At 38.7% G+C, this 27,071-nt stretch overlaps 2 protein-coding genes across 2 annotated transcripts in view; one reads left to right on the forward strand and one right to left on the reverse strand.

Annotated features, from left to right (window-relative positions):
- The window catches only part of LOC104463831 (adipocyte plasma membrane-associated protein-like), a gene marked incomplete at its 5' end in the record, with an annotated part of 9,559 nt that extends 4,864 nt beyond the window's left edge, over window positions 1-4,695 (forward strand). Inside the window, 5 exons of the mRNA XM_010076314.1 lie at window positions 839-988; window positions 1,423-1,535; window positions 2,587-2,747; window positions 3,478-3,673; window positions 4,498-4,695. Coding sequence (XP_010074616.1) covers window positions 839-988; window positions 1,423-1,535; window positions 2,587-2,747; window positions 3,478-3,673; window positions 4,498-4,695 — 818 coding nt within the window. The remainder of the gene's footprint in view (window positions 1-838; window positions 989-1,422; window positions 1,536-2,586; window positions 2,748-3,477; window positions 3,674-4,497) is intronic.
- Window positions 4,696-8,196: 3,501 nt separating this feature from the next.
- GNS (glucosamine (N-acetyl)-6-sulfatase) lies at window positions 8,197-27,001 on the reverse strand (the record flags this gene model as incomplete). Its single annotated transcript, XM_010076315.1, has 13 exons — window positions 8,197-9,062; window positions 9,907-10,067; window positions 11,908-12,018; window positions 12,741-12,848; window positions 14,058-14,159; window positions 14,571-14,674; window positions 15,239-15,357; window positions 16,731-16,813; window positions 21,358-21,525; window positions 23,944-24,042; window positions 24,440-24,505; window positions 26,056-26,262; window positions 26,942-27,001. Coding segments are annotated over 13 exons (1,464 nt in total), but the record flags the coding sequence as incomplete, so codon positions are not given.
- Window positions 27,002-27,071: the final 70 nt, after the last annotated feature.

Consider the following 27,071-nt stretch of genomic DNA (forward strand, 5'->3'; position numbering starts at 1 on the left):
CCCCTGTGCTATGGGCCAGTCTCAACTGAATTTGAAAGAACTTGCAAAGATTACTGAACTTTTTTGAGTCTTATGTAAATAATTGACTACGTGGAAGTTGAGAAACCAAAAATGAGACCATAATGGTCAATCCATTTGGAGTGAGACCAGAACTCAGCTGTTAACTTTTTGACAGCTGTCAGTCAATGAGCTTGTGCTACTGATGTGTTACAGCTCTAGTGAACTGTGATGTACGATGTCCCTTCCTTTCTGGAGTACTGGGGGAAAATATGCGTTTCAAAGTAGAGGGCATTAGGTCACAAAACTGGAGGGTGTCAAGCTTTACTAATTTCAGTGCTCTCAGGAAAATTATTCACTATAAAAATACTGGACATGATAGTTCTGTTTTTTGTAGTTTTACCTGAGGATTACTTACAGGATTCTCATGTGACCTGTGGAACTTGGGCCCCTCAGCTGAAGGGAAGTAGTCAAATCTTTCCTAAAAGCAGTTCTTTTTCCCCCATATTTTACTTGGGGAATATATATTAAACAGCAGCTAATCTGTTTTGGTTTACTGATTTCATGATCCTACTAGTTCCTCAGTCATCATTAAAGCTGTCTGTGAAAAGAGAGTAGAGCTGAATTTTGCTGAAAGTTGGGAGGAAATTTTTTCTTAAGTAACAAGGAGCAGAGATAACTAGATTGACTACTGTCACTTCCTTTGTAAGTTACTTTTAGAGACAGTTTAAAGAAGCTTTTAGGCATCTGACTTATTCAAGGATGCTTTTCAACCTTTGCATTTCAGGATCTTCATTTTGTCAACCTCCTGGTCTTATACATCTTCCTATTTGTATCTCAGGAACTCCAGACTATGAACCAATATGTGGCCGGCCCCATGGAGTCCGAATGGATCGGGATGGTAACTTGATTGTGGTGGATTCTTATTTAGGCTTGTACAAAGTCAATCCAAGGACAGGAGAGAAAACCCTCCTGCTATCCAGTGAAAAAGGTGATGCTACAGTTCAGGAGGAAGTAGATTGATGAGTAGGTTTGGTCCTCATGCTTAGGTTTGGAATTGGAAGATCAAGGCACTTTAATCAGCTGAGATCAGTACTAGTGAGTGTGAGGACTGGGGATGATTGAAAGTCCATTGGCTTTATATTTTTAAGATTTGTTTAAAAAAATAGGAAAAAAAAAGCAATTATATTTGTCAGAGGCTTTTGGTTTGGTATATGTTATGTTGTATGCAACCTGAACATATTTCCCTGCAAATTAATTTGGAGCTTGGATTTTAGCTTGGGACAAATTAAGGATAGTGATAGCATTAACTATGAGATTTGGAATTGCAGTGTCTGAAAGCTTAAGCTTGTGTGGATCTGAATAATTTTGAACACTTGGTTGGTTTTATACTTATTTTAATCAGTAGTCATTTTTATTAACCAGGTGTGGATGGGCTGCCTTTCAAATTCCTAAATGGATTAGAAATATCAAAGAAAAATTTGATTTATTTTACGGATTCAAGTAGCAAGTGGGAAAGACGACATCATAGATATGAGGTGAGATGAGGTAATTGTTGTAGCCATTTGTTCAGGGGCAGCTAAAGTGTTAATTTTTGTGCTAGCAGCACTGTGTACTAGGCTGCAGAAGAGACAGCATGTTAGTTTCTCCCTGGTATCTGTCTACAAGCATGCTCTTATACTGCAGTAAATGCAACCTAGCAAATTGCTGGTGTTCTTGAAGGTATCTTTTCTGTGTAGTCATACCCTTTGAGCAAAACTTTATCTAGAACAAACTGTTTGTAAAGCTGAAATTCAGTGAGGTCACAGACATAAAGTTTACACTGAGTCTCATCTCTGCTACCAGAACTGTGGATAAAATTAAGCAAGGAGCAAAATCACATGAAGGGAAACATATTTAATCTAAGGAGTGGGAATTGAGATACAAGTTATTAATGGAAAAAAAACAAAAGACTATTTGAAATCTCTTCTGAGTCACTTGCTTTTTCTTAAAGCTATCAGAATTACTGTTTGGTAGTATATTATCTTTGCCATTTAGTATTTCAGACTTCACAAGGAGTTGCCGGTACAAATGATAAACATAAAGGCAGTTTCCTCTTTGCAGGGCTTATGTTTATATAATTCAAAGCTGCCCTGCAGATTTTTAGCAGAAGAAATTTATTCAAATTATTTCATATCAGAATTAAAATGTCGGCTGTTTACTTGCTTTAGCAAAACACTTGTCAGTGCTTTCCAGTTTGATCTGAAGAAGTTGCAGTTGTTCACAGAAGCCTGATGGGCCTCAACATTTTGCTAAAGCAGGAACTGCAGAATAACATATTTTGAACTCTGGGCTTTATAACCCCCACACTCCTCTGTTTCTGCAAGAATGCTGTGATCAGCCTGGGACATGACCTGAAAAGAATCCTTTGCTCCTTTAGTGGTGCGAGTTTATTGTTTTTAAAGTCTGCCTTTATCTAATTCATGTTAGTATCTAATTCATGTTAATTTTTATTTAATTCATGTTAATACAACTTAATTAATGTTAATATAACTTCTGAATATTTTCTAATTGAAACCAGTTATTTTGATAGCCTTTGTATTGATTAAGGTAATTGAAACGAACCATCTTGGTCGCCTCTTGGCCTATGACCCTGTAACAAGAACAGGAAGAACAGTGCTCAGTGGCTTGTACATGGCAAATGGGATTGCACTGTCCACCTATGAAGATTACATATTAATAGCAGAAACCAGCATATGCAGAATCATACGGTATGTTAAACATAATTCTCCTCCCAGATAGAAAAATATTACGTCAGTTTATATTACATAGTTTTAATTAATTTGTAGATGTGATTTTCATGTTATTTTTCTGTTTTTCCTTACTTCTCTAAACTGAAGATGTGCAGTTAACAGGGTTGCTATGTAAACTTAATCTAAAGTACTTTTTTCTATTGCAAGTCACAGGTTTCAGTTAATTCTAGGTAGAGATTAACAGTTGCTCTTTCTACTGCCAGATGTTTTTATACCAATTTAGCGATATATTTGGCCCTAATTCCCTCAGACTCAATTACAATTATCCTGATGACTCCATTATTATAGTTACAACAGACCTCAGAGGACAAGTGTCACTGCATGATTATGATGCATAACACCCCATTTTTCACATTTTAATGGGAGTCTGTGTTTTTAACAGGTTTTTTTATTTCATGGAAGTTCTAAAGCCAAATGTAATATTACTTTTAATTTCACAGGCCTATTTCGTATGAATAGATTTTTGAATAGAACAGGGGGGTACTGTTTATGCTACATGCAGAAAGATGAGATTTTTGACCAATCGTCATTACTCAGGTTTAGTACCTCTTTGCATTTACTGCTTCCTGCAGAGTCCTGTTCTTACTTTGAAAAATTCCCTGCATGAATCAAAATGATGGATCTTCCATGCTGTTAAGCTTGCTGTATCTTGCAGTAGCCACTATAACTCATATTCCCCTTTTTGCAGCTATTGGGTGAGTGGAGCTAATGCAGGAAAAAAAGAAGTTTTTGTGGACAACCTGCCTGGGTATCCAGACAACATCAGATTATCAAACAGAGGCTTATACAGAGTTGGAATATCTACTACTCGCTTTCCTGGTTTCTTTTCTCCTTTTCTGGATGCTTTAGGACCGTATCCATTCCTGAAGAGATTTATTGCAAAGGTAACTTTGACAGTGTGCAGTATTAACTATCAGTGTCACAAAAATGTTGATTTTTTTTTTTTTAAGTATGAAAGAACTTGTTATTCTTTATTAGGAAGCACAAGAGACTACTGCTTCATCTTTATCAGCCAGCATCCCAACACGTACTAACTTTGATATTTCTGGAACATTTAAGGACTGGTTTCTTTTTTACATATTAAAACAGAGCAGTTTTACTGTTTTGGTATTACTGAGAACCCATTTATAAAGTAGGAAGATCAGTACTGACAAAAGTAGTCAATAGTTGCAAGCTCTCAGCCCTTTGGATATAGCAACATGATATTGTCAAGGCAGGTGAAGAACCCTTCACACAAAATATGATGATTTTGCTATATGAATCCAACTCTACAAAGCCACTCTTGGCAAGCAAGAGTCATGGAGCTGGTTATGATTAACCGTGCTACTTTTTCTAGGAACCATGCTGCCTTTGCCCTAGAACTTGCACAGGACAAACACTGAAGTGATTCAGTTGTGTTTCATCAAGTCCCTCTTATTCCTGTTTTTACAAAATGGGTGGCTTTTGGCAGCTGGAATAAGTTCAAACAACATCCAAACCTTCTTGAGCAAGCAGGCACTGACTGTACTTTAAGATTAGTGAGCGATTATTGGAGTGCCAGCTTTAGACACAGTCCAGTGAGCATTATCAAAAGGTTAAGTGACATCTGAATCTGACTAGAGCAACAGCTGGAATGCAATAGATTAGCATTGCCGTTTCTTTGTAGTCACACAGTTCCCTCCTCCCTCAAATCAAGTGTTAACACTGTGTATTTCTTTTTCTAAAACAGGTGACCCCTTTATCATTCTACAGTATTTTTCTTCGCAAACACGGCTTGTTCTTAGAAGTTAACGACAAAGGAGACATTGTGGCAAGCTTCCACGACCCTGATGGTACCCTCACTTGGGCTGTCAGTGATGTCTTTGAGCACAATGGGAAGGTGTATCTAGGTAATACAGACCTGCCTTTTCTTGTGGTGCTACAGTAAACTTTCAAGCTTTTGTAAGCTGGAACATCAAAAGAAAGTCAGCAGTGTTGGTTCAAGCAGCTGCTAAGTATTTTTCTCTACTTCAATGGAGACTGCTGCATCACTGAAGGAGAAATGAAACCGATACCACATGGTTAAGCAGAAATGAAAACACAATGCAGAAACACTTGTTTTAGAAGCTTGTGAAAGCCTCAGAATTAAATAGGTTAAAGGTACCAAATCACTTTGCTCTATAGTTCAGAAAATCGTCGTGAATGTATTTTTAAAGAGTTGCACTGAACTCATCTAAGGAATGCAACTCTGTAACAGGGATTGAGGTAAGTAGCAGACATCTTACTGTTGCTCACAGTTCCCATTTTGGAAAAAGCCTTATGTAAGATTTTATTCTTCCTCTTTCCCAGAGGCAGAACATACTGCTCTTAATCACGAACAGCAGTTTCTCCATTGTCTCTTTTGTTAAAGTTTTCCATCTATTCCACTACATCAGTTTCCAAGGAAATATGAGCAAGTACAGCTTGCATTTAAATTTGTTCTGTCACCTCATTAGTGTTTCTTCCTGGTGCAAAGTACTCAGGTGTTGTCTTGCTAGATGCTGTACCTAAGGTTGCCTGTGACCACATAAAAGGTCACTAGTGGCCACTGTTAGGTAGCAGAGCAGTAAGTAGAGAACAGGCTTATGAATTAGAAATTCAGTCTTTAGAACTGTGACACAGTTTGATCCTTGGGAGAGGTTTAACTGAAGTTCAGTAACAGAGAGAGAGGAAGTTTGATAGGCAGTTTATTTTTTCTTTCCCAAAAGTGCAGCAGTGAACAGGGTCCTCTGGAAGGGCACTTTCTAAACAAATGTTCAAAACAGCAGACGTTAAGCATGCTCACATACAGAGAGAGAGTAATACAAATAAAATTGATTTAATTGAATCACAATAAATGACAGCTGTTTCATTATGATGAAATACTGTATTTAGCTTGTAGAATCAGTCTTAAATTTAACTTAATTGAAAAAGTGGTATACCTGCTTTGGGTGTGTGTGTTTGCATGTATGTGTCCCTGTTACAGCTTTACTCTTTAAAATGAAGCAGCCCAGGTTACTGGGCAAGCATGTACTAGCTGTATTCACTTGTGCTGAAGTGATGATACTGAATGTTTTCTGGTTTAGAATAATGTAATAAAGTTGTTAACTGTGTTTCTCCTCGTATAGTATCTACTTTATCACCAGATCAGATCACTAAAATTCACAGCTCTGCTTTTGATAATAATTTTTTTAAAAAATGACTAAAAAAAAATAATCACATTTTACCTAAACCCAGCTCTCTACTGGTAAGGCCCTTTCATTTAACATGAATGGTATAGATAGAATTATGGTCAAACAGCATATGAAAAAGAATATCCAGGGAGACCATTTAGGTTTAATATCACTTAGTTGGGAATTAGATCTGGATAAGAGTCAAAGTTCTTTCATAGTATTTTTTTAATCATCAAGGATAGGAATTAACACTGCTCATTCAAAGCTGTCAAAATACTGCTTCATGGAAATATAGACATCAGACAAGTCACAATTCCTCTAAAAGTACTGGAAGGCAGGCAGCTCTTGGCTCGTGTTCTTGCTTCTACCACATGCTTTCGATGAATGGTTCTTAAGTCATTATCAAAAGTGGGAGTGAAGCAGATATTTTCTGGATTTGCCATTCTCTTTTTGGTTAAGTAAGGACTGGCTCATTTCATTCTGAATTTCAATTTAATACAACATTTACTACCTATGGCAGATTTCAGGTATTGTGTGGTTCTCTGACAGTGAGTGTGTTAAGTTACTGAGCCTAGTTACAGACAAAATGCTTTACAGGTATGTGCAGATAGCAAGAGTGTTGGGTAAAACATCTGGTCACATACTGAACAAGCTGTATCAGTTCTATCAACTTTCATGTTAGTTATTAGGCAAAAAGTAAATAATTCAAAAGAAAATTTCTTTGTTATGGCTTAAGATCACTTTAAGAAAAGATAATACTAGAGAGTTACATCAGTACCCATAACAAAGTTTTTTCTATTAAGCAGCAACATAATGCACATTACTTGCACTGAAACTTAAGTAGAAACCTGACATATGACCTAGATTTGACAGAACAGTTGAGGGTTTAATGTGCAGCAATCAGTGTATTTCACCCTAGCCTCCACACAGCTACCAAAATAAAGTTTAAACAAAGAACAAGTTGCTAGAATTATCTGAGCAAAACACTACATAAATGAACTTTAGGTTTATCTCAGTGTGCAACAAAATGCTTGAGAGCATGAAAACAACTTTGGTTTTGTTTTTGAAGACAGAGTCTGAAGGATATTGATGGGCAATACTAAGGCTTGAGAAACAAAGAACAGGATAAAGCTACAGTTGTAGTGGAGGAAAAAAAAAAAGTCCTGAGTATTTGAAAGCACGTAAGTAGTCCGAGTATCCAAAAACCTCTGCATTATACAGGTGCTCCAGCTGAAAAGACACCTTTCAAGCAATTTTGTCTCCAGATATTTGGTCACTCTAGAGATTTGAAATAATTGGTTAGATGTGAGACAAAAGCTCTATAAAATCTAACATGCAGACCACCACAGAAGTTTCCAACTCTAAGCTACATGAAGAACAGCTCTTTGCTTCAGATTTAAAAGCAAAGAAAGTTCAACTTATCTTACTGTAGCTTTGCTTGTATCCAGTTTGTGGATCTGTGTACCAGGGTATGGACCTTCACAGTTTTGAGAGAGTCATGGTTTGTTGCCTACTTAATGATTACTTAGGAGAAGGTTTTATGTGACAGAAGTTGTAATCATCATGCTCTCTATTTGGATAAAGGATCTGAAATAACTAACTAAAAAATAAATAGTTGTGCCAGAGTTTGTTTGCCAAGAGAGAGAGATTATCTTGCCTGATAACACAGCTGATTTGCCCACAAGCAACATGAACTTGTCCTGCAAAAGATACACAACTCAGTGTTTCTAGAAGGTGTTTTGCCAATGAATCAATACAGAAATTATATGCTAACACAAGTTTGTTTGTTTTCCAAGATTCAGAAAGATACGCAAGTTTGGGTGCAAGTGATAGCTGCATTTCAGACAAGCCTAATCAGAAGGCTGAAAGGACAACATCACCCTTCCAAAGTGAAACCAAGCGATAACATACTGCAGACATCTGACATCATTCCTTTGGTGTGAAGGCCACTTACTGCAGGTTGTGAGTAGTTATGTCTCAACCAAAGAGCACTACTCTATGAAGCACTTAAACTGCCTAAAATAGCCCTCTTAGCCTAACTTATGGTGAGCAATGATTTATTTATCTGTAGCTAGTTTGCTCTCTAAATAATTTACCTTCAAGAATCTAATCAACATAAGATGTTAAGACAATTCAAGACATTTGGAGGTTAAGAGATAAATCAGCGCTACTGTGGTGCCCTGGTGGGGGTTGTGGATATTTTTTTTAGTATTCTGCTTATGTATTAGAACAGACTTAAGAGTTATCTCAAAACACAGGCACGCTTATTTGAAAACTTTAAGTTAGTCTCAACACTCTCTTGTTTAACTCACTAGGAAGTCTATACTAAACCCTAAGAGTTTTCTCAGTAGTACGTAGTAACCCATTCCAGCATTACAAACTAGAAGTTGAAATTACGTTCTTGTTTGGAAGCTACCAAAGCTGTCCTACAAAATTCATTGGTCTCATCTGAAGTGGTCTTATTGAAAGAGAATATTTAGCATATGGATTTTAATTCTGCCCAAGACACTTGCTAGTCAGATCCTACAGTTTTGACTAATGCCTTCCTACGCTACTTTGGGCTAGCTTGCTATTGTCATTAACAGCTTTGAGCTAGATACAGGAAACCTGTAATTAAACATAACTTTTAAGAAAAGTCTATGACACTGAATATGGGTGAGCATTACTGTGCAATAGCACCTGCCTATCTAACCTGACTCAAATATGCATTTATTGATTTTTAGAACAAAATAAACTGTTCAGATTCATAGGCATAGGTTCACCTCTGTGCCTGTGATAAGAAAAGGTACTTGAAAGACAAAGATGGTAATCAACTATCTGAGCAAGACAGATTAGCTGTGTCTAATGATTTAGTTACAGTTCAAGCTGTAAAATATACATATTGCACAAGGCAACCAGCTAAAGACAAGGGGTTTTCTTCCAAACAGGGTTTGAATAGCCCATTAAAAGTCTTCCAGCTGTGATCAATGAGAGTTACCAAGACAGACCTGCTGCAGTCACTGGAGAAACTGGTCAGTGGGAGGCGATGGCAGGAGGCTCTTAAATGCCTTATAAGGACTGTGCAGAAAACCTCCGAGCCCGAACACCATGATTGCTGAACATGAGCCGTGGGTCAAACCTGTACCTATATAGGGAGGAACAGAGTCTGTGTGAGCTACAGTTAGCCCACAGTAACCAACACTTCTAGAAACAGCTTATTTCTACAACAGCTCTGGTACAAAGCTACATGAACAGTTGCTTTCTTGACAGTATGTAAGGATAATCTCTACATACTACAACAGATGAATTCTAACGACACAGATAAAGACCAGATAGTCTCCAAACAAATAAATGCTAGCTACAGCATACCAACAGCATATTGGTATGTACAACATTAAGCATTCAGGAGGTGCATTCTAACAGGATGCTTTGCTGCCTCAAAATACAAACTTGCATAGCACAACCATAAGGACATTTTAAACAGTGCTTTAAAAAAGCTTCAGTCCAAATGATTACTGACTGAATTTTGAGGTAAGAAGCGCTATTTACTTACAAGAGCTGACTAATAACATACAGCTTAGGTCCTGCAGGAAACGTTCTTCGCTAACAACATCTCCAGAAACAATCAGAGCAAGTATTTGGGAAATTCCTGCCTACAGAAACACGCAGAGCTTTTCCTTGTTTGCTGGGAAACCCGAGGTCACTTGGCTCTGACTACTCAGCAGAGCTGTAAGTATCAGCTATTCTAAGTCAACAATGGCTGACAAAATTAAAGTAGTAGTATTAATACCATCAAGTTATATTTGGTAGGTTAAATTAAAATAGAGATTAAACATTAAAAAAAACAGAAGCATCAAGAAAACATCTCTACTAGACAACACTATGTCAGTAATAGTATATTCCATAATAAATAGCCTCTGTAAAAGGTTAATTTAAAAAATATAGTTGTATTTAAAAATATTGTAATAATTAATTGAATCAGTGTTTACCCAGGATCGAAGACACCTGGTGTCCGGCAAGTTGCTCCTGAACAGGACTGCAGCATCATTAATCGATAATTCATCTTTTCTAGAATTTCTTGATCAATTGTTTTAGCAATGTTATTGATCTGGTGTGGATCTGCAGTCAAGTTATACACTTCCACAAACACCTGTAGAAGAAAGTTCCTGCACTGTATGAAGTCCTAAATGCTAGTTTACATTTAATCATGTTATTTGGGAAGAACACTTTATGGCAGCATATAGTCTCAGATGTTTCAATGACACTGCAGCACCCCACACATAAGCTATATTTAGCCACGTGGCTAAGTGGTCAAAGACAGGACAGTGTGTAGGTAAAGCTAAAGTTTTGTGATAGTACAGTATTGTTGGAAAAGGTTTTACTTCCACCTAAAATACTCATCTGCTGCACTGCAGATTTTTTTCTAACACATAAATGGAACCTGTCTTATGACTCTAAGTCCACAGCAAACGGCCATCGCTAAGCTGCCTGTCTTTTCATTAGTGGGTCTCAAAATACACAATTTCATGACCATCATAGCAACATTCTGTGCTCATCAGTTACTTCCAGCTCTCAGACTCAGACAGGTGTCTTGATTACATGTACAAACTATGTTGAATACAAGTATGCTACAACCCTAACACAAGAAAGTATTTTTTGCATGTGCATGCTTTGAGAAGGTTTGTCTGGAGGATTTTAAGGCAGAATTGGGTTTTTGGTACATTAAATCTCTAAACCATTCTGTGGGACAAATATTAGTCAGACATATCTCAATAATTCAGCTGTGGGTTTGTCTGTGCTAGAGTAAGAGGCATGATTACAGAGGATGTTGATGAAAACTGTCTGGGTTATGTCTATCTTAGATAAAGATGCATCTGGACAGACTTTGGTTGCAAGCTTTCTTGTAAGGTTCACTGCAAGGTTTTAAAAGCCACGTTGTTGCATCTTCCCTATACTGCTAGTCCTAATTTAGCTGACCCAGGTAAGCTGAGTGACCCAGAAACGTCCCAGCCATACTTACTGGAAAAAAACCAATATGACAAGAAGTGTATTACCTAATCAACTTTTGAGTCTATTTTTACAAAGAAAGCTGCAACGTTCATTTAACTTCATCATAAATTGCTAGAAAGTGGAAAAATGAAGGGCAGGGTCTACTAATCAGCATCTTGCTCTCCTGTACAGTCTTTCTTGCTGTCCTACTGCAGGGATTTGCTCCCCTGCTTTAAGTTGTTCATTACAGACTACCAGAAAATGTTTTATGCGGTGGCATAACAACTTGGGATACCTGCTGTTTATCCATCTATTGCGCATCTGCTGACAATGCAGTTTATTAGATTTGTGAGCCAGTTGCCTCAAACCCAACGTGCTCTCTGGAACAACTGTGTGCAAACGGGCACAAGGAAAGATCCACTCTGTACCACACCAAGTTTTGTGCATACAGCAGGTGCTCCACTAGTGAGATCTGAACAGTTTCAGAAGTGGGGACATAATGTTGCTTATATCCAAACAACTTACTTAAGATAAGGGTAGACACCTTTCTCACAGTTGTAACTTAAATACTTGTTTTGCCAAGCAAACAAGTGAGTGATAGAAAATAAATTACTAGCCTGGTATTTCAGTTCTTCCCAAGGAAAAGAGTTGCAACAGAAAATATTTGTTGTACAAAAGACTGCCACATGGAATTAGGGTAGGACAGAGAACCGAACCCAATCCCCAGCACAGCTCCCTGTGAGGCTGTTAGGTGATAATCATAGTTCAGGCTATTGTCCCTTCCTCACTTCCCTCCACTCCTTTTTTCTGTTTTCTTCCCAGAACCTCATCAAAGTTTTGGTCAAACATTCTCACCAGTACATAAATATTTCACTGTTTATCCTGCAAGCAATGCTAGTCTGCTTTTCAGAGTACTTTATGGAAACCTTGAGAGCAGGTAGGAGTGCAGTCGCTCGCACAGCTGTAAACAGTTCACATCTGCTAGTCAGACAGAGACTTACCTCCCGGTCATCAAATTCACAGTACTGTAGATCCCAGGAAGTTGACAGTGTCCTCACACAAGCATATGTGTTGTTATAGGAATCTTCACAGACACAGTCTGGGAAGCAGTGCTGTGAAGTCAGCAGTGAACAAGAACTTCAGAGCAGGAAAAAAAAAGATGAACTAGTAGTCCTTCTCCCAGAGTCTGCACCAGCTCAAGCCAACTGCAGTTAACTGATGAACACCAGGATCTCAGTCTAATACATGCAAGTCTCCACTGGGGACTTTAAGCAAAAACTCAGGTTTTCAACATTTGAGAAAGCATTGTTATTAAACTCGCCATGATTAAGTGCGCTTTGTCTGGGAATCTCATGTACATACACTGAAGAGAAGAGCACAATGCACACTACTAAAGACAACACCAATGGGATGCTTTACTTAAAGCAAATCTTCTCTGTTACAGGAAGTAGCTAGTGACTTAAATAATAGTTACAGATAAGAATTGTGCAGTGAAGTCACTGAAGTTTAGAAGTAACATAATGTTGCTGCCACCCACTTTACCAAGCCCACGCCTTCCTGCGTATTTCTTCAGCCCTGAGGCCCTTTACATTCCCATTGAAAGGGAGACTGTGTTCTGTATGGTCACATGGACACACCAGTTCTGCACGGCTGGACGTCCTCCTCTGATTCTTAAGCTGTGCAGGACCTACAGAGCACGCTCCTGCTTACCAAGACACTGAGCTTACTTACAGAACCAGGTTGGTCCACACAGCAAACAGGTTTAATTCAGCAGCTGTTTTCTAATATTAACAATATTAGAAATTAACAAATTAAGATAACTTGTCCAGCTTACTGTCACTCCAGGTCCTAGGCCAGGACAGGTAGGATCACTGCCATTGTATCCTTCTCCTTGGTACTCCACCAGGAAGTCTGATCTCCATGTCACATTTTTGTCTCCTCTCTAGGACAAGAGGTTAACATAACTCAGTATCCACCACACTGTGAAACAGCAGAAATTCTCCATGCCTGATATAACACTAACACTACTCACTGCTTACAAGGCTGTTTGATTCATGGTCCCTAGTTTGAGTCAGTCTTAAAATAATATTCATCCATAGGTTAGAATGTCTTGTCTAGCTGGAAGACAAGGTTCCAACCCTCAAAATATTAGTACACCTTCTTGTGAGAGTTTAAAGTGCTGTCTTCAATTTATAGAGTCATGCAGTAATAGCGAACAGGAGGCATGTGGCAGACACCACTACGTTACAGACAAGATCAATGAGGCTGTCTCTCTGTGGTTTATATCAGGCTAGTGCAACAGATGTAAAAAGATACACTTGGCGTAAGAAAAGATAAAGAGCTTTAAGAAGCAACTAAGTTTTAAGCTGTTCTATTTGTAGCTGTATTTTAAAAGACAGAGAAATACAGAAGTTTAAAGTTAATATACAGCACCATCACAGGCATATACAACAAAACAATGAGCGTCAGAGTTTTGATTCCATCAGAGTTTAAACTAGATGCCTTTTACCTGCTTCTGTCTAAAGAACAGCTTAAGGTTTGGATACAAGGCTTTAAAAGCAAAGCAGTGTTTTAAATCTGGATGATCTCCTGCATTTCCAAGTAAGCTGCCTTCAATTTATAGACTAATTAAAACTAAAAGGATCAACTGGAAGCCTATTTAGTTAAATAGGCTTCTGCTCACTTATTGCAAAGGTCAGGTTTACTTTATAAAACCACATGCGTTTTTTCCAGAGTTTAGGGTGAAACGCTAATTCTACTGAAATTTGAGGCAAACCAAAGATTTAAGTACGAGCAGTGTGCTTTTTTCTTAGGTCTATGCTGAGAAATCCTAAAGAAAAAGGGGAGGGAAGATGCAAGCTAGAAACAACATACAGACTTCAAAACAGGAATTATTACAAATGTCAGGATTCACCAAGGATGACAATTTTCTATTACAAAATGACCACAAATGTGTAGGGCTTTATCAAAACACATCTGCATTTAAACAGCATACCTGCTTTTTTCACTAAGCTATGAACATTCTGTGTGAAAATGCCATCAAGGGAAGAATCTGGGTTATGAGTTGCCCACTCTACTAAAGGAGTAGTATTCACTTTGAAGAATAACCCCTTCAAGAATTACTAGTTACTATCCCTGTCCGTTTACTTACCAACAGCGGTAATAGTGACATCCCATCCATCTGGGTCTTATTCAAGTCGTACCCCGCGATATCCAGAATAGTGGGACCCAAATCAATATTTGCAACAAGCATCTGAGGGTGAGCAAAACCATTAGTTCAGAAGTCTAGAACTGAACAGGTATAATAAGGACACTCCTGTTTTTTAAGTACTTGCAATTTTAGTTACACCTGAACATTACTTTACTCCCTCTCTATAGGCTAATGGATCCTGTAACATTACAAGCAATGGTGGGGGGTCTTTGGAAAGTGAGCTTCCCACTTTATTTCTGCAGCCTGCAATTACTGAAGTGTACTGATTCAATCAAGAGCACACAACTTTTTAGAATGAGGTCTTTGCATTTTCTACCACTCCACATATTTCATTGACACACACACACACACATATATATATATGCAGGAGAATGAATTACTACCCAAAGCTGGTAATAGTGAAACAATATTAAAAATCAAGTGGTGCTCTGATTTCACTTCTTTCTTTCTTACCTTGTTTGTCTGATTTGGTTTTATCCCTGGTCCTCGAACTAGCAATGGAACTTTGATATCAAACTCATACAGCTGCCGTTTGTCTATTGGCAAAGAAAATTGTCCTATACAATAGAAAAATGGAAAAAGTTAAATGGCTTCTTGTTTTACATTCTAAGAGTCTTGTGCTACCTAATTTCTAGCAGCCTATTTTAAGAAGTCAGAAAAGGTTCTTAACCTTAACTGCATTAAGAGAGTGGAGGATAGGAGCAGCCAAGTTCAAAGTATAAGATGTATCTTACAAAGTTCAACAGCTTAGATACTGCATTTTCAGTTGCACAACATGACAGAAACAGGTCTTTGATAGATTTTTACTGGTTAACTTTTTCATGGCAACTCTTTCTACAGAACACAGAGATCCTTCCTCCATTTCCATCCTAATTTTACATATACCAGGATAGAGGAATAGAGACTAATGCTAAAAAACACAAACAAATGAAAGCCAAACAAGCAAAAAAATCCCCAAACACCCACACAGCAATTCCAGAATGTTTTGCAACTCAAATCAGTCCTCCTCATGTCTAGTTTTCCATAGCTGCTGTTCTCATTTTAGGGAATGGTCGTACGAGTGAAACATTACGCAATTCCTGGATCTTCTACAAATATTCAGTAAGCCATAAAAATTTTACCAGTGTGATAGCCATTGTCTGATGTGTAAAAGATGTACGTGTTATCTAATTCTCCATTCAGTTCCAGTTTCTTCACTAGCTTCTCTACTAGGTCATCTACTGACAGCAGAGTTTGCCACCTATACAGAAACAAAGTAATTCATATGAGAGTATGAAGAATTTAGAGTAATTCTGACTGTAAGTGGGGTATTTGTGTTCTGCTTCAAGTCAACAGTGTATGCACTGCAAGAGGATTATTTTGCTTCCAAATTCTGAAAACAAACTTCATAGATTACTACACTGTACTGTCTGAGGCTGCAATTTAAGATAGAAATAGACTCTTTGTCTTCAGTTCTTGTTGACTTTATTCTGTGGTGTCTGAGAAAGACGTCAAAATGCTGATTACTTCTTATCTGGAGACAGTCAAGACCAATTTTGAAGGAACACAGTGGTAAAGGGTCAGTTATCTCCTGCAAGGTCACTTGTTATTAGCCCTTTATATCTAGTTTTTAATATTAAAATACAAGTGTGCCATGAATTTAATTGTCTATGTGGGATCATTTCTGCTTGAAAACTACATCAGCTATTTTGTATTACTTGTGTAATATCAGCATCCGTTATTCCAGTGTCTCTAAAGCCTTGAACAGGTACAAGATATTCTTTCCTTTCTCATCGGGTCTGCCACTGAGACAAGTGACTGTTTCTGATAAGTCAATAAAAAGCCTCCATGGACTAGTATCATGCTGAATTAGAGTTATTAAACTATTGGATCCTGTTGTCTCAAGGCTTAATTTAAGATTTAGTTGCATAATTTTACCTTCATGTTTTAGAAAGCAAGAGTCTGAAAAAAACCTGTTTTCTACTTCCAAAGAAACAAGCTAATGCCTGCTAACTCCTCAAAAATGGGCGTTCAGCACTTAAAGTTAAGCTAATGCTTGTTTCAGAACTTTTGAAGAAAATACACCTACAGGATAAAGAAATAGCCCTTTCTTTCTATTAAACACAGAGAACAAGCTGTATTTTCACCTTGTTCCCCATATCCTGTTTTAGAAAAATAAATTAAGCACCTGCTTTGACCAGCCAGGTATTCCTAAGCAAAAAGACCACAGACTGAGAGCCAAGGTTAATAAATCAATTTAGCTGGCAGATAAATCGTTCACATTTGATGGGCACCATCAGTGGACAGAATTCAAGTGAAGCAGAAGATAAGGCCATTTTTCATTAAAAACCTGTTGTGCACTGAAAGAGAAGCAGTAGAGACACCAAGCGTGATTGGTCTTTTTTGACAAATGATGGTAGCATTTGGGAGCAAAATATTTCTGAAGTCAGCATCAAGTTTCTTTGCAAAAAGTAAACAGAAAGTCAGGTCTGCTGAGAGAGATGACAGAGAATTATTAAAGGTAATTTGACATCTACTATCAGACTTACTACAACCCTTTTAAAAACACACCTTTTTTTTTTTAAAGACAATAAGTTTTGAGTAGAAATCTTAAGCAACAAAAACATTTCTTACCTCCTTCTATAAGCATCATCAAGAAACTGTATTGAAGAGTTAGTCATTGGAGTCTTTGCTTGTCGAATTAACCAGTGCTTGTTCTAAATAAAAAAGACAAAATGGTTAGGATAGAAGTACCAGCTTTTAAACCTTAGGCCAATTACAACAGAAATGTTATTTAGGGTAAAACATCCACATGATTCCTGTGAAATAGCCAGGCAGTACTATCAAACTGACCCAACTCCAGCTTTCCCTCTTGGTTAATGTAAAATGTTCATTGCAAGAATCAAATATATTACAGCTCCATTATGCTCAGCCCTTGTTGAAAAGGAAATAGCTGTGGAACATTTCAAAGCAGTTCAGGGAAGAAATTTGTGAAAGGAGCTAGGGAAGGCTCTCCTAGAGATAAAAGTTAGATAGCTTGAGACAGGTTTGATAAAAAAAAAAAATCTGAAGTATTGAGCAGAATTGTAATATTGGACTTGGTTGTCAAAGGGAGGTTCTTTTGTGACTAAGATTTGTGAGCATCGTAACATAGGCTGAGAGGCGAGGAGAAACTCCTGCATCAAAAGCAGTCAGGACTATCTAATCTATGGACAAGTGTGGACAAAAATCTGTAATGACAGCACTATCAGATTCTTGGTAGCCTAGGAACTCAGGGCTGGAGACTACTGAGGTGGGCCAAAACATTACCATTTTATTTGGATTTTTTTTTTTTACTCCAGAACAGGTGCAATTCTTTATCTGAAGTGTGATTGAGTTGCACCCCAAACTTGCAGAAATATCCCCTCGCTTCCTCCCCTCACCCATCCCCCCAAAGTGATGGTGATAATTTAAGTCATACAAAAAGTGATACTCACATCCTGTAGCACCACTGTTAACTGGGTCAGCTACCATACTAATACATGGGAAGGTCTGTTGTGAACAACCTGGAGGTTAACACTAGTGGGGAGCAGAATCAAGGCAAAAGTCATGTCAATGCAGCTTTACACTTTTTAATTTAGTAGGTCAGGAATGACCCAACTCATCACCCTCAGCCTGAGCCTGTATTTAGTTGGTCACTCCTCTCTGTAGAGCCTCTTGTTGCACAATTTCCCTCCTGTCACAAGCAAATGACTCTGAACTGGCTCAGGCTTTAGGGACTCACAATGACATGACTCACATCTCCTGCAATTATTCAGTTCTCCTGTTTTCCATTCTTGCCGACTGAAGGAAAGATTTTTGGCACAGAGACTTAATACCATGTCCAGTTTAATTCAGTTGCATTCAGGAGACTCAGGGGAGACCTTATTGCTCTTTACAACTACCTGAAACGGGATTGTAGCAAGGTGGGCGTCGGTCTCTTCTCCCAAGTAACAAGAGAAAGGACAAGAGGAAGTGGCCTCCAGTTGCACCCCACAAGGGTTGCCAAGCATTGGAACAGGCTGCCCAGGGAAGGAGCTGAGTCACCACCCCAGCAGTATTTAAGACATGTAGATGTGCCACTTATGGATGTGGTGTAGTGGTGGACTTGGCAGTGTTAGGTTTACAGTTGGACTCGATCTTAAAGGTCCTGTCCTGGTTTTGGCTGGGACAGAGTTAACTTTGTTCATAGTAGTTAGTGTGAAGCTATGTTTTGAATTTGTGCTGAGAAGGCGGCTGATAACGTACTGATGCTTACAGTTGCTGCCAGGACAGTCAAGGACTTTTCAGCTTCTCTGCTGTGTCAGTGTCTGCAGGTGCAGGAGAAGCTGGGAGGGAGCACAGCCCCAGTTACCAGCCTAGGATTCAACCTTAGGTTTAGGATTGACACCCAAACTGGCCAATAGTATATTCCATATCATGCACACCATGCCCAGCATATAGATGAGGCTCTGTTCCAAAGTGTGCTCTCTCTCTCTGGGTCACCCCTCTCTTTGGGTTGTCTTCCTCTCTTGGACACTTGAGCTCTTATCTCTTTTCTGGGATTGCAGTTTTGGGACTCTCCCTGCTCCAGGATCATTATCTGGGAATGGGCTGAGCCTTGGTCACTGGGTGGTGAGCAGTATTACTGTGTATCACTCATTTGTAGTTTAGTTATTAAAATTGTTCGTATCTCCATCCAGAAGTCTCTTCTCCCTTTACCCTTTCAATTGTCTCCCCATCCCTGGGAGGGGGGTGAGCAAGTAGCTGTGTGGTGTTTGGCTGCCAGCCAAGGTCAAACTACAACAGTCCTTTTCAACCTAAATGATTCTATTAATCTATTCAGATCTCTCTTTTACAGTAGTTGTAAAACAACTCTCTGGAGAGATGCTAAGTGTATCTCAGCAAGAAAACTCACAGCATAATCAAGATCAAACATCTAGGACTTGTGTGTTGGTTGAGAGAGGAAAAAGTAAGGAAAAACATCACAAACCCCATCCCCAGCTCAGTAGAAGTTCTTCAGACAACAAAGGAGGTAGCAATGTCACCTGTGCACCTGCCACCTTTCACAACAAGGGGGCTCAGGAGGGGCCCTCCATAAGGCACAACTGTGCTGGGTAACTCAGGCAGATAAGTCACCTAGTGCAGTAGAATCTTCCTTGTCTCTGGAATATTTTGCTTTTCCTACCTTTCTCTATAGTTCCAAAAACTTCACACAGCACCTAAACATCTTTGTGGATTGCAATAAACTTCATACTGACTCAGAGCCCTTAAATCTGCTTCCCTGCCAGTCCCTGTCAAGTCTTTCACTGAATATGTACAAAGCTGTCCATCAATCCTGCTGCCTCCCTATGTCCCATCCTCAAAGAAATTTTAGGAGTCCTTGAGACAGCATACCATATCTTGCCAGCAGAATCTGAACACAGCTGTGCTCCAATTTTGCAGGAAAAACAATGCATACAAGAGAAATACCCGACATGTATCTTTATCAGCTTCTCTCAGAACAGCTTAGATAAACCACCCATCTAGGCTAACAATAGTCCTACTTGGGAGACTAGAGAGCTACCTATCACTTGATATAGTTCATAGCTGAGGATCCTAAGCAAAAGTTAAGTGCACATCACTGGCCCGTCTGACAACAACTTAGCTTCTATTTTTCATGCAGAGATTCTGCCTAGATGGCTCCTTTTAGTACCCCTTGCCCACATACTGTATAAAGAAGCTAGGCAACATTAATTTAGGAATCAAGACTGTACGATGCAAGACTGTCTAGCAAGCATTACAACACCAATGACTTGTGGGTCTGAGCCTACATACATGTTTATTGCTATTGCAGGAATTGTGCTTGTCCTAGAAAATAGTGAAGCTCAAAAAGGAGTTAGGCTTCAAGACCACAATGCTGCCAATTACAGAAATGGACACTGTTAATAATCGTAGCTATTTTGTGTCTAGGAAGAAGGGCAGTGCTAGTCTGTTCCTATTGTGAAATCCCATAAAACTGCTGTATCCACAGGTATTAACTACCAAACATTAAGTAAGTCTGTCATTTTGCTTTGTACCATACAGGCACATGTAGAGCTTTTGCTCCACATAAGGAAGCTCCCACACTATTTTTTGGCTAGCTGCTGACTTTGCTGGTCAAGTTATTTCTGGCTCACTATTTTAAAAGCATTCAGTTACTACAGTAATGGGGCCTAAAACAAAGTTAGAAATCCTTTTATGGAGAAAAAAAAAGTCTGATTCCCATTCCTTAGTTTGAAACCTAACAGGTTGGGCTAAAGTATTTGTTGCTCCCTGCAGCCCTTTTCTCCCCTTTCATTCATGTCTTCATATCACACTGATGGGCCATGGTCATTCTGCAAGCTACAATCCTCAGATAAAAACCAAGTTTCACCTCATACTACAAGTCACAGTGACCTCAGAAGAGGCATCACTGGGCTTCAGATAGGCATTTAGGCAATGGGACCTCTTAAGATTAGGAGCAAATCTTGAAGTGAATCAGTTGAACAATGAACAGCAGCGAGTTCTATATTTTAAACAAATTGAATTAAGCCCACAAAACCTCTGCAAGTTAAATATCTTACCAGATTAACTGTTTGTGACTTTCACTTTCACTTATTGGCAGAGTAAGTAGCAGCAGATTAGTCTGAGCTAGACCATATTTCGCCAAGTTTACTGGCAGCAGAAGGTACTACCCTGTCACAAGGATATTTGTGAGTTTGTAACATTAGGCTCAGCAATTCTGGTTACAGGTTATTTCAACAAAGGTAAGTTCTCAAAGTCCTTAGTGCCCCTGGGCTCTGTGATTCATGATTTCATGAAGTCCCCAGTTAGCCTGATACATGAGCAGATGTGCACAGGAAGACAGAGCTCGTCATTCTTCATCTGAGCCTTTGTGTTGCACACTACCTATGCGTTCTGAAGATAACAAGAGCAACAGAAGAACATTTCAAAAGCTTCAGAACAGTCTGGAAAATGGACAAGGAATTAACCTTTTCCATTTATCAATCATAATTCCATAGTGCTGCCTTACCGTTTTTGCCACTACATTTTTTTATTTACAAGATGCTGGTATGCAAAAAACTCAAAGTCACAATAAACATATCTTAACTTGAAAGGCTGATTAACATAGCTAAACAACCGGTAATCATGGTATTAGCATATTCTTCTCACTGTTTACACTTAACATGCAAGTCAGGGTTATTGCCTACTGCTCTCACAAACTAGTAGAACAATCTATACAGATTCCTGCTAGTTAGCTTACCTTTCCATGAATATTAAAATTGCTGTTTCTTGGTGCACTGACATTCTGAAAGCTCTTTGCATACTGTGGAGCAGCTGTCCAAGGGGAGTGTGGTGCTGGGGTTGAGATCATCATAAAGAAAGGTTCAAAATTAGATTTATACTCCAAGAAGTCCAATGACATGTTGGCCTGTGAATAGTTTTGTGGGAGAAGAAAGTCATATCTCCAAAGGAAAACAGCAAGTATTTGAAAAATCCAAAGTAGACATAACTTATTTAGAGCTTGGTAACACTGCGAACATTTAAACTATTTCAGAAGCTTATTGCTTGCACGTTTGCAAGTGTCCAGAACAACAGCTCGTGATACAAAAACATCCCAAGTGTTCATGTTAAACAAATAATTTGTCCCATATCTCTGAACAGCTTTCTACTTCAGACCTTTGCTCTATTTAGACCTGGAAAGCTCAGAAGTTTGTGCTTATTCCAAGTATCAACAAAATCCACCTAAACTCAGTTTTCATCAAGTAAAACTGGAGCTTTCTTTAACATGGTCTGAGTCTTTCTGAGGCTCTCAGATGCCATCCCCTGCCTGACAGATCACAGTTTAGCCGTTTCAGCTGTCTTCTGAAATAGCAATAGTCCTGAAAAAGTTTTTCAGCCCCACATTTTATAGCATATACTCATTCTGTAGCATGCTCCTAATTTATAAGGGGTGCCACATTTCTGCTGAAGCCACAAGCTCTAGTAAAGGAGAGTGCCAACCTCCACTCACACCACTTCACTGTGCTTTCATTTTCATTTCAGCCTGCACACAATTTCAGGCAGCAAGTTAGAAGAGATTGTGAGTTCCATTTTGTCTTTCCCTTGCTCAGCCTTTGAAACGAAAGCTTCGAAGGTATTACTTGCAGATGAGTTCTTCACTATTCAAATCTTACAACATTTTCCTTTGCTGTCTGATTAGTATACCCCATTTTGGATATCCTTTTCTTTCTCCTAGAAGAAACACCAGACTAGGAATTCCCTCCTCTTCCTTCCTCCTAACTTCTACATCTAAGCAAATGGGGCAGGACTTTAGTTATAAAACAACAGAATTAAGGGAGGAAAAGAACTGTGTGAAGGTTGAAAACCTGGTTCAGAAATGAGCACAATGTAGGTAAACTCATACAGGTAGTCAACTTAGATTTTGTTGGCAGTTTAAACTGCAACATGTCAAGACTGCAGCAGGCAGATCCAGGTGTTCAGATTCTTAATACCAGACTTAAGTATCCAGATGCCCTTAGTCGGGACGAGAAAGCTCGTGCATCACATCAAGCAACACAGGAACTTCGCATAAGCAATTTACTCCTGTGCCCTGCCCATTGAGCAAATTCAACTCAAACACTAGGTCTGAAATGCTGAATACATATTTGGTAGCTACAGGCAGAAGGTAGAATGCAACACTCTGAAAATCGTAATACACTGCTGTATCAAGAGGTAACACACCCCAAGTAAGAGGTTTATGCAGCAATGACCTGTTGGTCAAAATGCTTACGTGCTGCTGAAGGATCAAAAAAGACCAGTATAATGCCAGTAATAGGATAGTCTCACTTCTGGCTTATCAATTCCAATCTAGCTTTAGACAAGTGTAAATCTAAATTTAATCAGACAGCTGTTCAGTACCCTAAGAAACATCAATCAGTTCTGCTCCCAGTAAGCAGCTGTCTATGTCCAAGAACCCACTGGAATGAAACTCAGGGTCTTAATGGAAGACTAAAAATCAACTGCACAAGGCAACGTCTCAGAGAAGAATTTTCCTGAGTGCTGCATGTGAGCTCCCAGCGCTACCAACTCACACACTGTAATAGCATGTCAAATTAAGGCTCCAGCTTGGTGGGCAGGGAGAACACTTCTCTCCCCCAGAAAAAACCTTCAAGCAAATACTACTTGCTAAACAGGGCCTCAAGAGAGCTAAAGTAACTCTTACAACTTCCCTTTAAGCATTTGATATCTTTGTTATGTCTCTTTACCTTAGAAGAGTAAGGAGGCTAAAAACTCCCCTGGTCAGCTACACATTTTGCTCAGTCCATATATTGCCCTCACACGCTACAGAGGATTGATCAGCCTTTGATATTTCCAAGTTAACAGTTTGATATAGTTTGAGATTACAAGATACACCATAATATCTACCAAACAAAACATGGGGTAAAGCTATTTTTACATGCTTAACTTCCCACTGAAATTTTGGCCCAGTTAATCTGTTACAGAGGTTGTGTATTGTAATGAAACACATCCTCTGTGAGGTAATTTAAGTTATTCCCTATATGCATCATGTTCCCCATGCACCACAGCAGTCTGTACAAACCTCTCAGTGAGGCTACTGGCTAGCAAACAGGCATTTGGAATCCCTTTCCTCTCCACAGCTTGCACAAACAAACCTGTCCTTTCTAAATATATCCAAAATTTTGCTTCGCTGATTAATGCCCTCCCACCATCACGACAGCACACTCATGTATTTATGCACTAATACAGCCTAACAAATTATCAGCACTACCCTTCCCCAAGCCTCCAGCATGAGACATTATCTGGTCATAAGCAGCTTCTGTAACACAAGTGTTGCACAATTTCTTACCAGTACATCTGTCAGATAATCTACACTGTAGTTCTCACCATGCCTTCGTGCTTTGCCATTTACTGAAAGAGTATAGTTGTAGTACTTTGAATTTTTCTCCTGCGAAAAAGAGAAGTTGTGTGCGTATTTATACAACTGGACATGTACATTGACTGAAATAATCAAAATGAGTTGCCAACAAGCATTTTTCAAATAGGTTATAAGCATTTGTCATAAGGACACTGCAATAATTCTTGTAACTGGTCTCCAACAGCAAAACTTATTTTAGTGCTATTGCACACTGCTTTGGCTTTACAAGTTGGGGTTTTTCCCCAGGCATCTTAGTAGAAGTAGCCTTTGTGAAGGCCAAGGATCTGATATGCGATAGAGGAAAAAAGGGAAGAAAATTTGCATTAAGTTGTTAGCAGCTCTTTGCTTGCTCTTTCATGAACAGCAAAGTTAGAACACCAGTTGGATTACAAAGCAAGCAAAATTAAGTATTTAAAAGTTTACTTACCAAAGCATACCAAAAACTCCATCCAGGAGGGACATGACCTACTCCCCCTGCATCCTCTGCTCCGTACTGAAAAAAGACAGACAGTGACTCAGGGTTTCAATTGTGATGAATAAAAGCTAGAAACTATGTTTCATATTCGTGTGCTTTATTCAACACTAATCAGAAACTGCATTAAACCAAATTCAATTTCAGAATGACAAAAAAGTGTGTATATATATATATACACGCACATAAAACCACATGTATAGTCCATTAAAGAAATCAGGGTTAAATAACTAGAAATACAGTAACTAAAAGCTTGACATTCACAAATAAAATTTAAACTTTATTCCCTGTTCTACTCTGCACATGAAAATATGCAGAGATCCTGGAGAACATGCAGTACATAATCAAACAGTGAGAGGTGATCAAAACACACATGTGACAAGACACTCTTAGGCTTTGTTCACAAGATACCAAAGAAAATTTCACATAGACCAACAGCTTCCATCACCCTCCCCCAAAAGGGGGTACAAACTTTATGCAATGCTAGCCTCTTGTCACCTCAGCACCAAATAATCTACAACAACTAACCTCTAAGCCAGCAAAAAAAAGAAAGTAGCAGCTGAATCAGTGCTAAACTCAAAACAGAGGGTGTCTTAGAGCAACACAACGGGTTTTCTCAGGGCTGCCCTCTCCCATCTATAAGGCTCGCCTAACTGCAGGGACAGGAGACTGCTGAGTCAAGGGATGCTCAGAGGAAGCAGACTGGTTTCCCTTCCCCTAGCTGCCTCAGTAACATCAGGAGAAACAAATTTGTGCCTGGCTATGAAAATTCATGTTCCGTTTTTCTGTCACACCACCACCATTTTCCACCAACAGATGGGAGGAAAATAATGCCATTAAGAACCCTGTAACTCATCTAGGTCCAAATACAATTCCATCACACAAAGACACCTGATCTTAGAGCTGTCAGCACTGAATTTTACCACTTACCATAAACTACTACAAACCACAGCTTAGTTGAAAACAGAAAAAAACCCCACCCACATACAACAGATTCAATAATAAAGTGTTGGTTAACCTCTGTAAAGAACTCTGATAATATCTGTTCTTCCAATTAATTTGCCTCAGTGGACATTTAATATTAACTCCTAAGAAGAAAACAGACCTCTGATTCAAGGGGATATATCAGTCAGGAATATTGAGACAAACCGATTTTTCTTCTTTAATGTTATTCTAAGATTATGCTTGATCTCGCACTAGCTTGACGGTGTTGTTCAATACCACAAGCCAATCATCTATCCATTCACCCCAGCCATTAAAATCATAATCTCAAAAAATGAACACATCTGAACATACTAAAAAAGCCTTTGGATTCCATCTTCCTTTCAACATTAACTTTTAAAAACATTCAGACACATACAGAACCTGATTTTAACCAAGTTAAGTTAAAAACCTGAACTTTGCATCGTATTTATCCCATCACAACAAAAAGAACTGTTCATCCAAGTAACACCATCTTAAGCATTTTGGGGACCTACCTTCAGCTACAAATACAAAAATCACTGAGCGTTTTAGAAAGGTGGACAAATGAAAATGAACTGTGTCATAGTGAAAAAATAAGCACAAAATACCTCATTCAAATACTTCCCAGCAAAGAACGTTTGATAACCACACATAGTTTTGAGCAGTGCTGGGAAGGTGTAGGGTTCTTGAATCTTCTGCCATAGCTTGCTGCTACAGTTTCCTTCCAGAGTGTTATTGACAACATGATGATTATGTGGATACTTTCCTGTTAAAATGCTAGCTCGACTGGGACAGCAAAGTGCACTGGGAACGTACTGGAAAGACAGAATGAAGAGATCCAAGACTGACATTGTAAAACAATTTTTTCTCAAAATTTATAGTTTTGAAATATCAGCTATTAGGTTGATTAAAAAGTTCACCAACATTAAAGCATACTTCTTTCTGGACACACAGAACTACATTTTAAGTATTTTCCCTAGTGAAAAGATGCACATGAAATTGGTTTTGGGTTTCTGTAGCATATGCCCTTCAACCTCCCCCCCCAGATTAGATGTGGTTCTTATACAGTAAGAAGTATCCATTAAAATACTGTTGGCCAGTTGATTTACTCCATTATTTTAGCCATGACAACATAATAGAATATAAAAAAGAGTGAAGTGGGTTTTCAGCATGCAGGAAGCTGAAAGTTTTAAGCAGCTTCTAATACTTCACATTTTGTGATAAAACCATTCAGATTACTGTTTTACTTTACAGTTTAAGGAAGTTAGCACAAGTACTTTCAGGAAGTGAAACTTTCCCTCTCAGATTCTGTATAGGACCTTCAGCTATTTTCATTTTGAGACCTAAAAGTAGAGACTGAATTTAAAAGACCCACGAACATAACACACAGACTTCATGAAACTATTACCAGTTCCAACATTTTAGATTACCTAAGATACACACTACACAAATGCACACACCTCACAAGTTCAAAGAGGTAATGCAAACACTTACTGCATTTAGGAAAGTTATTCCCATTTGCGCAATGAGAGCGTTAGTCTTCTTTAGGGGGGTCTGGAAGAAAGGCACCAAAATGAAACCAGCTAACACTTAAGGGCGCTAGGTTAAGCAGTGGAGTTGAAGC

The sequence above is a fragment of the Pterocles gutturalis genome, unplaced genomic scaffold (assembly GCF_000699245.1).
Source record: "Pterocles gutturalis isolate BGI_N339 unplaced genomic scaffold, ASM69924v1 scaffold22463, whole genome shotgun sequence".
Classification (NCBI taxonomy): Eukaryota; Metazoa; Chordata; class Aves; order Pterocliformes; family Pteroclidae; genus Pterocles; species Pterocles gutturalis.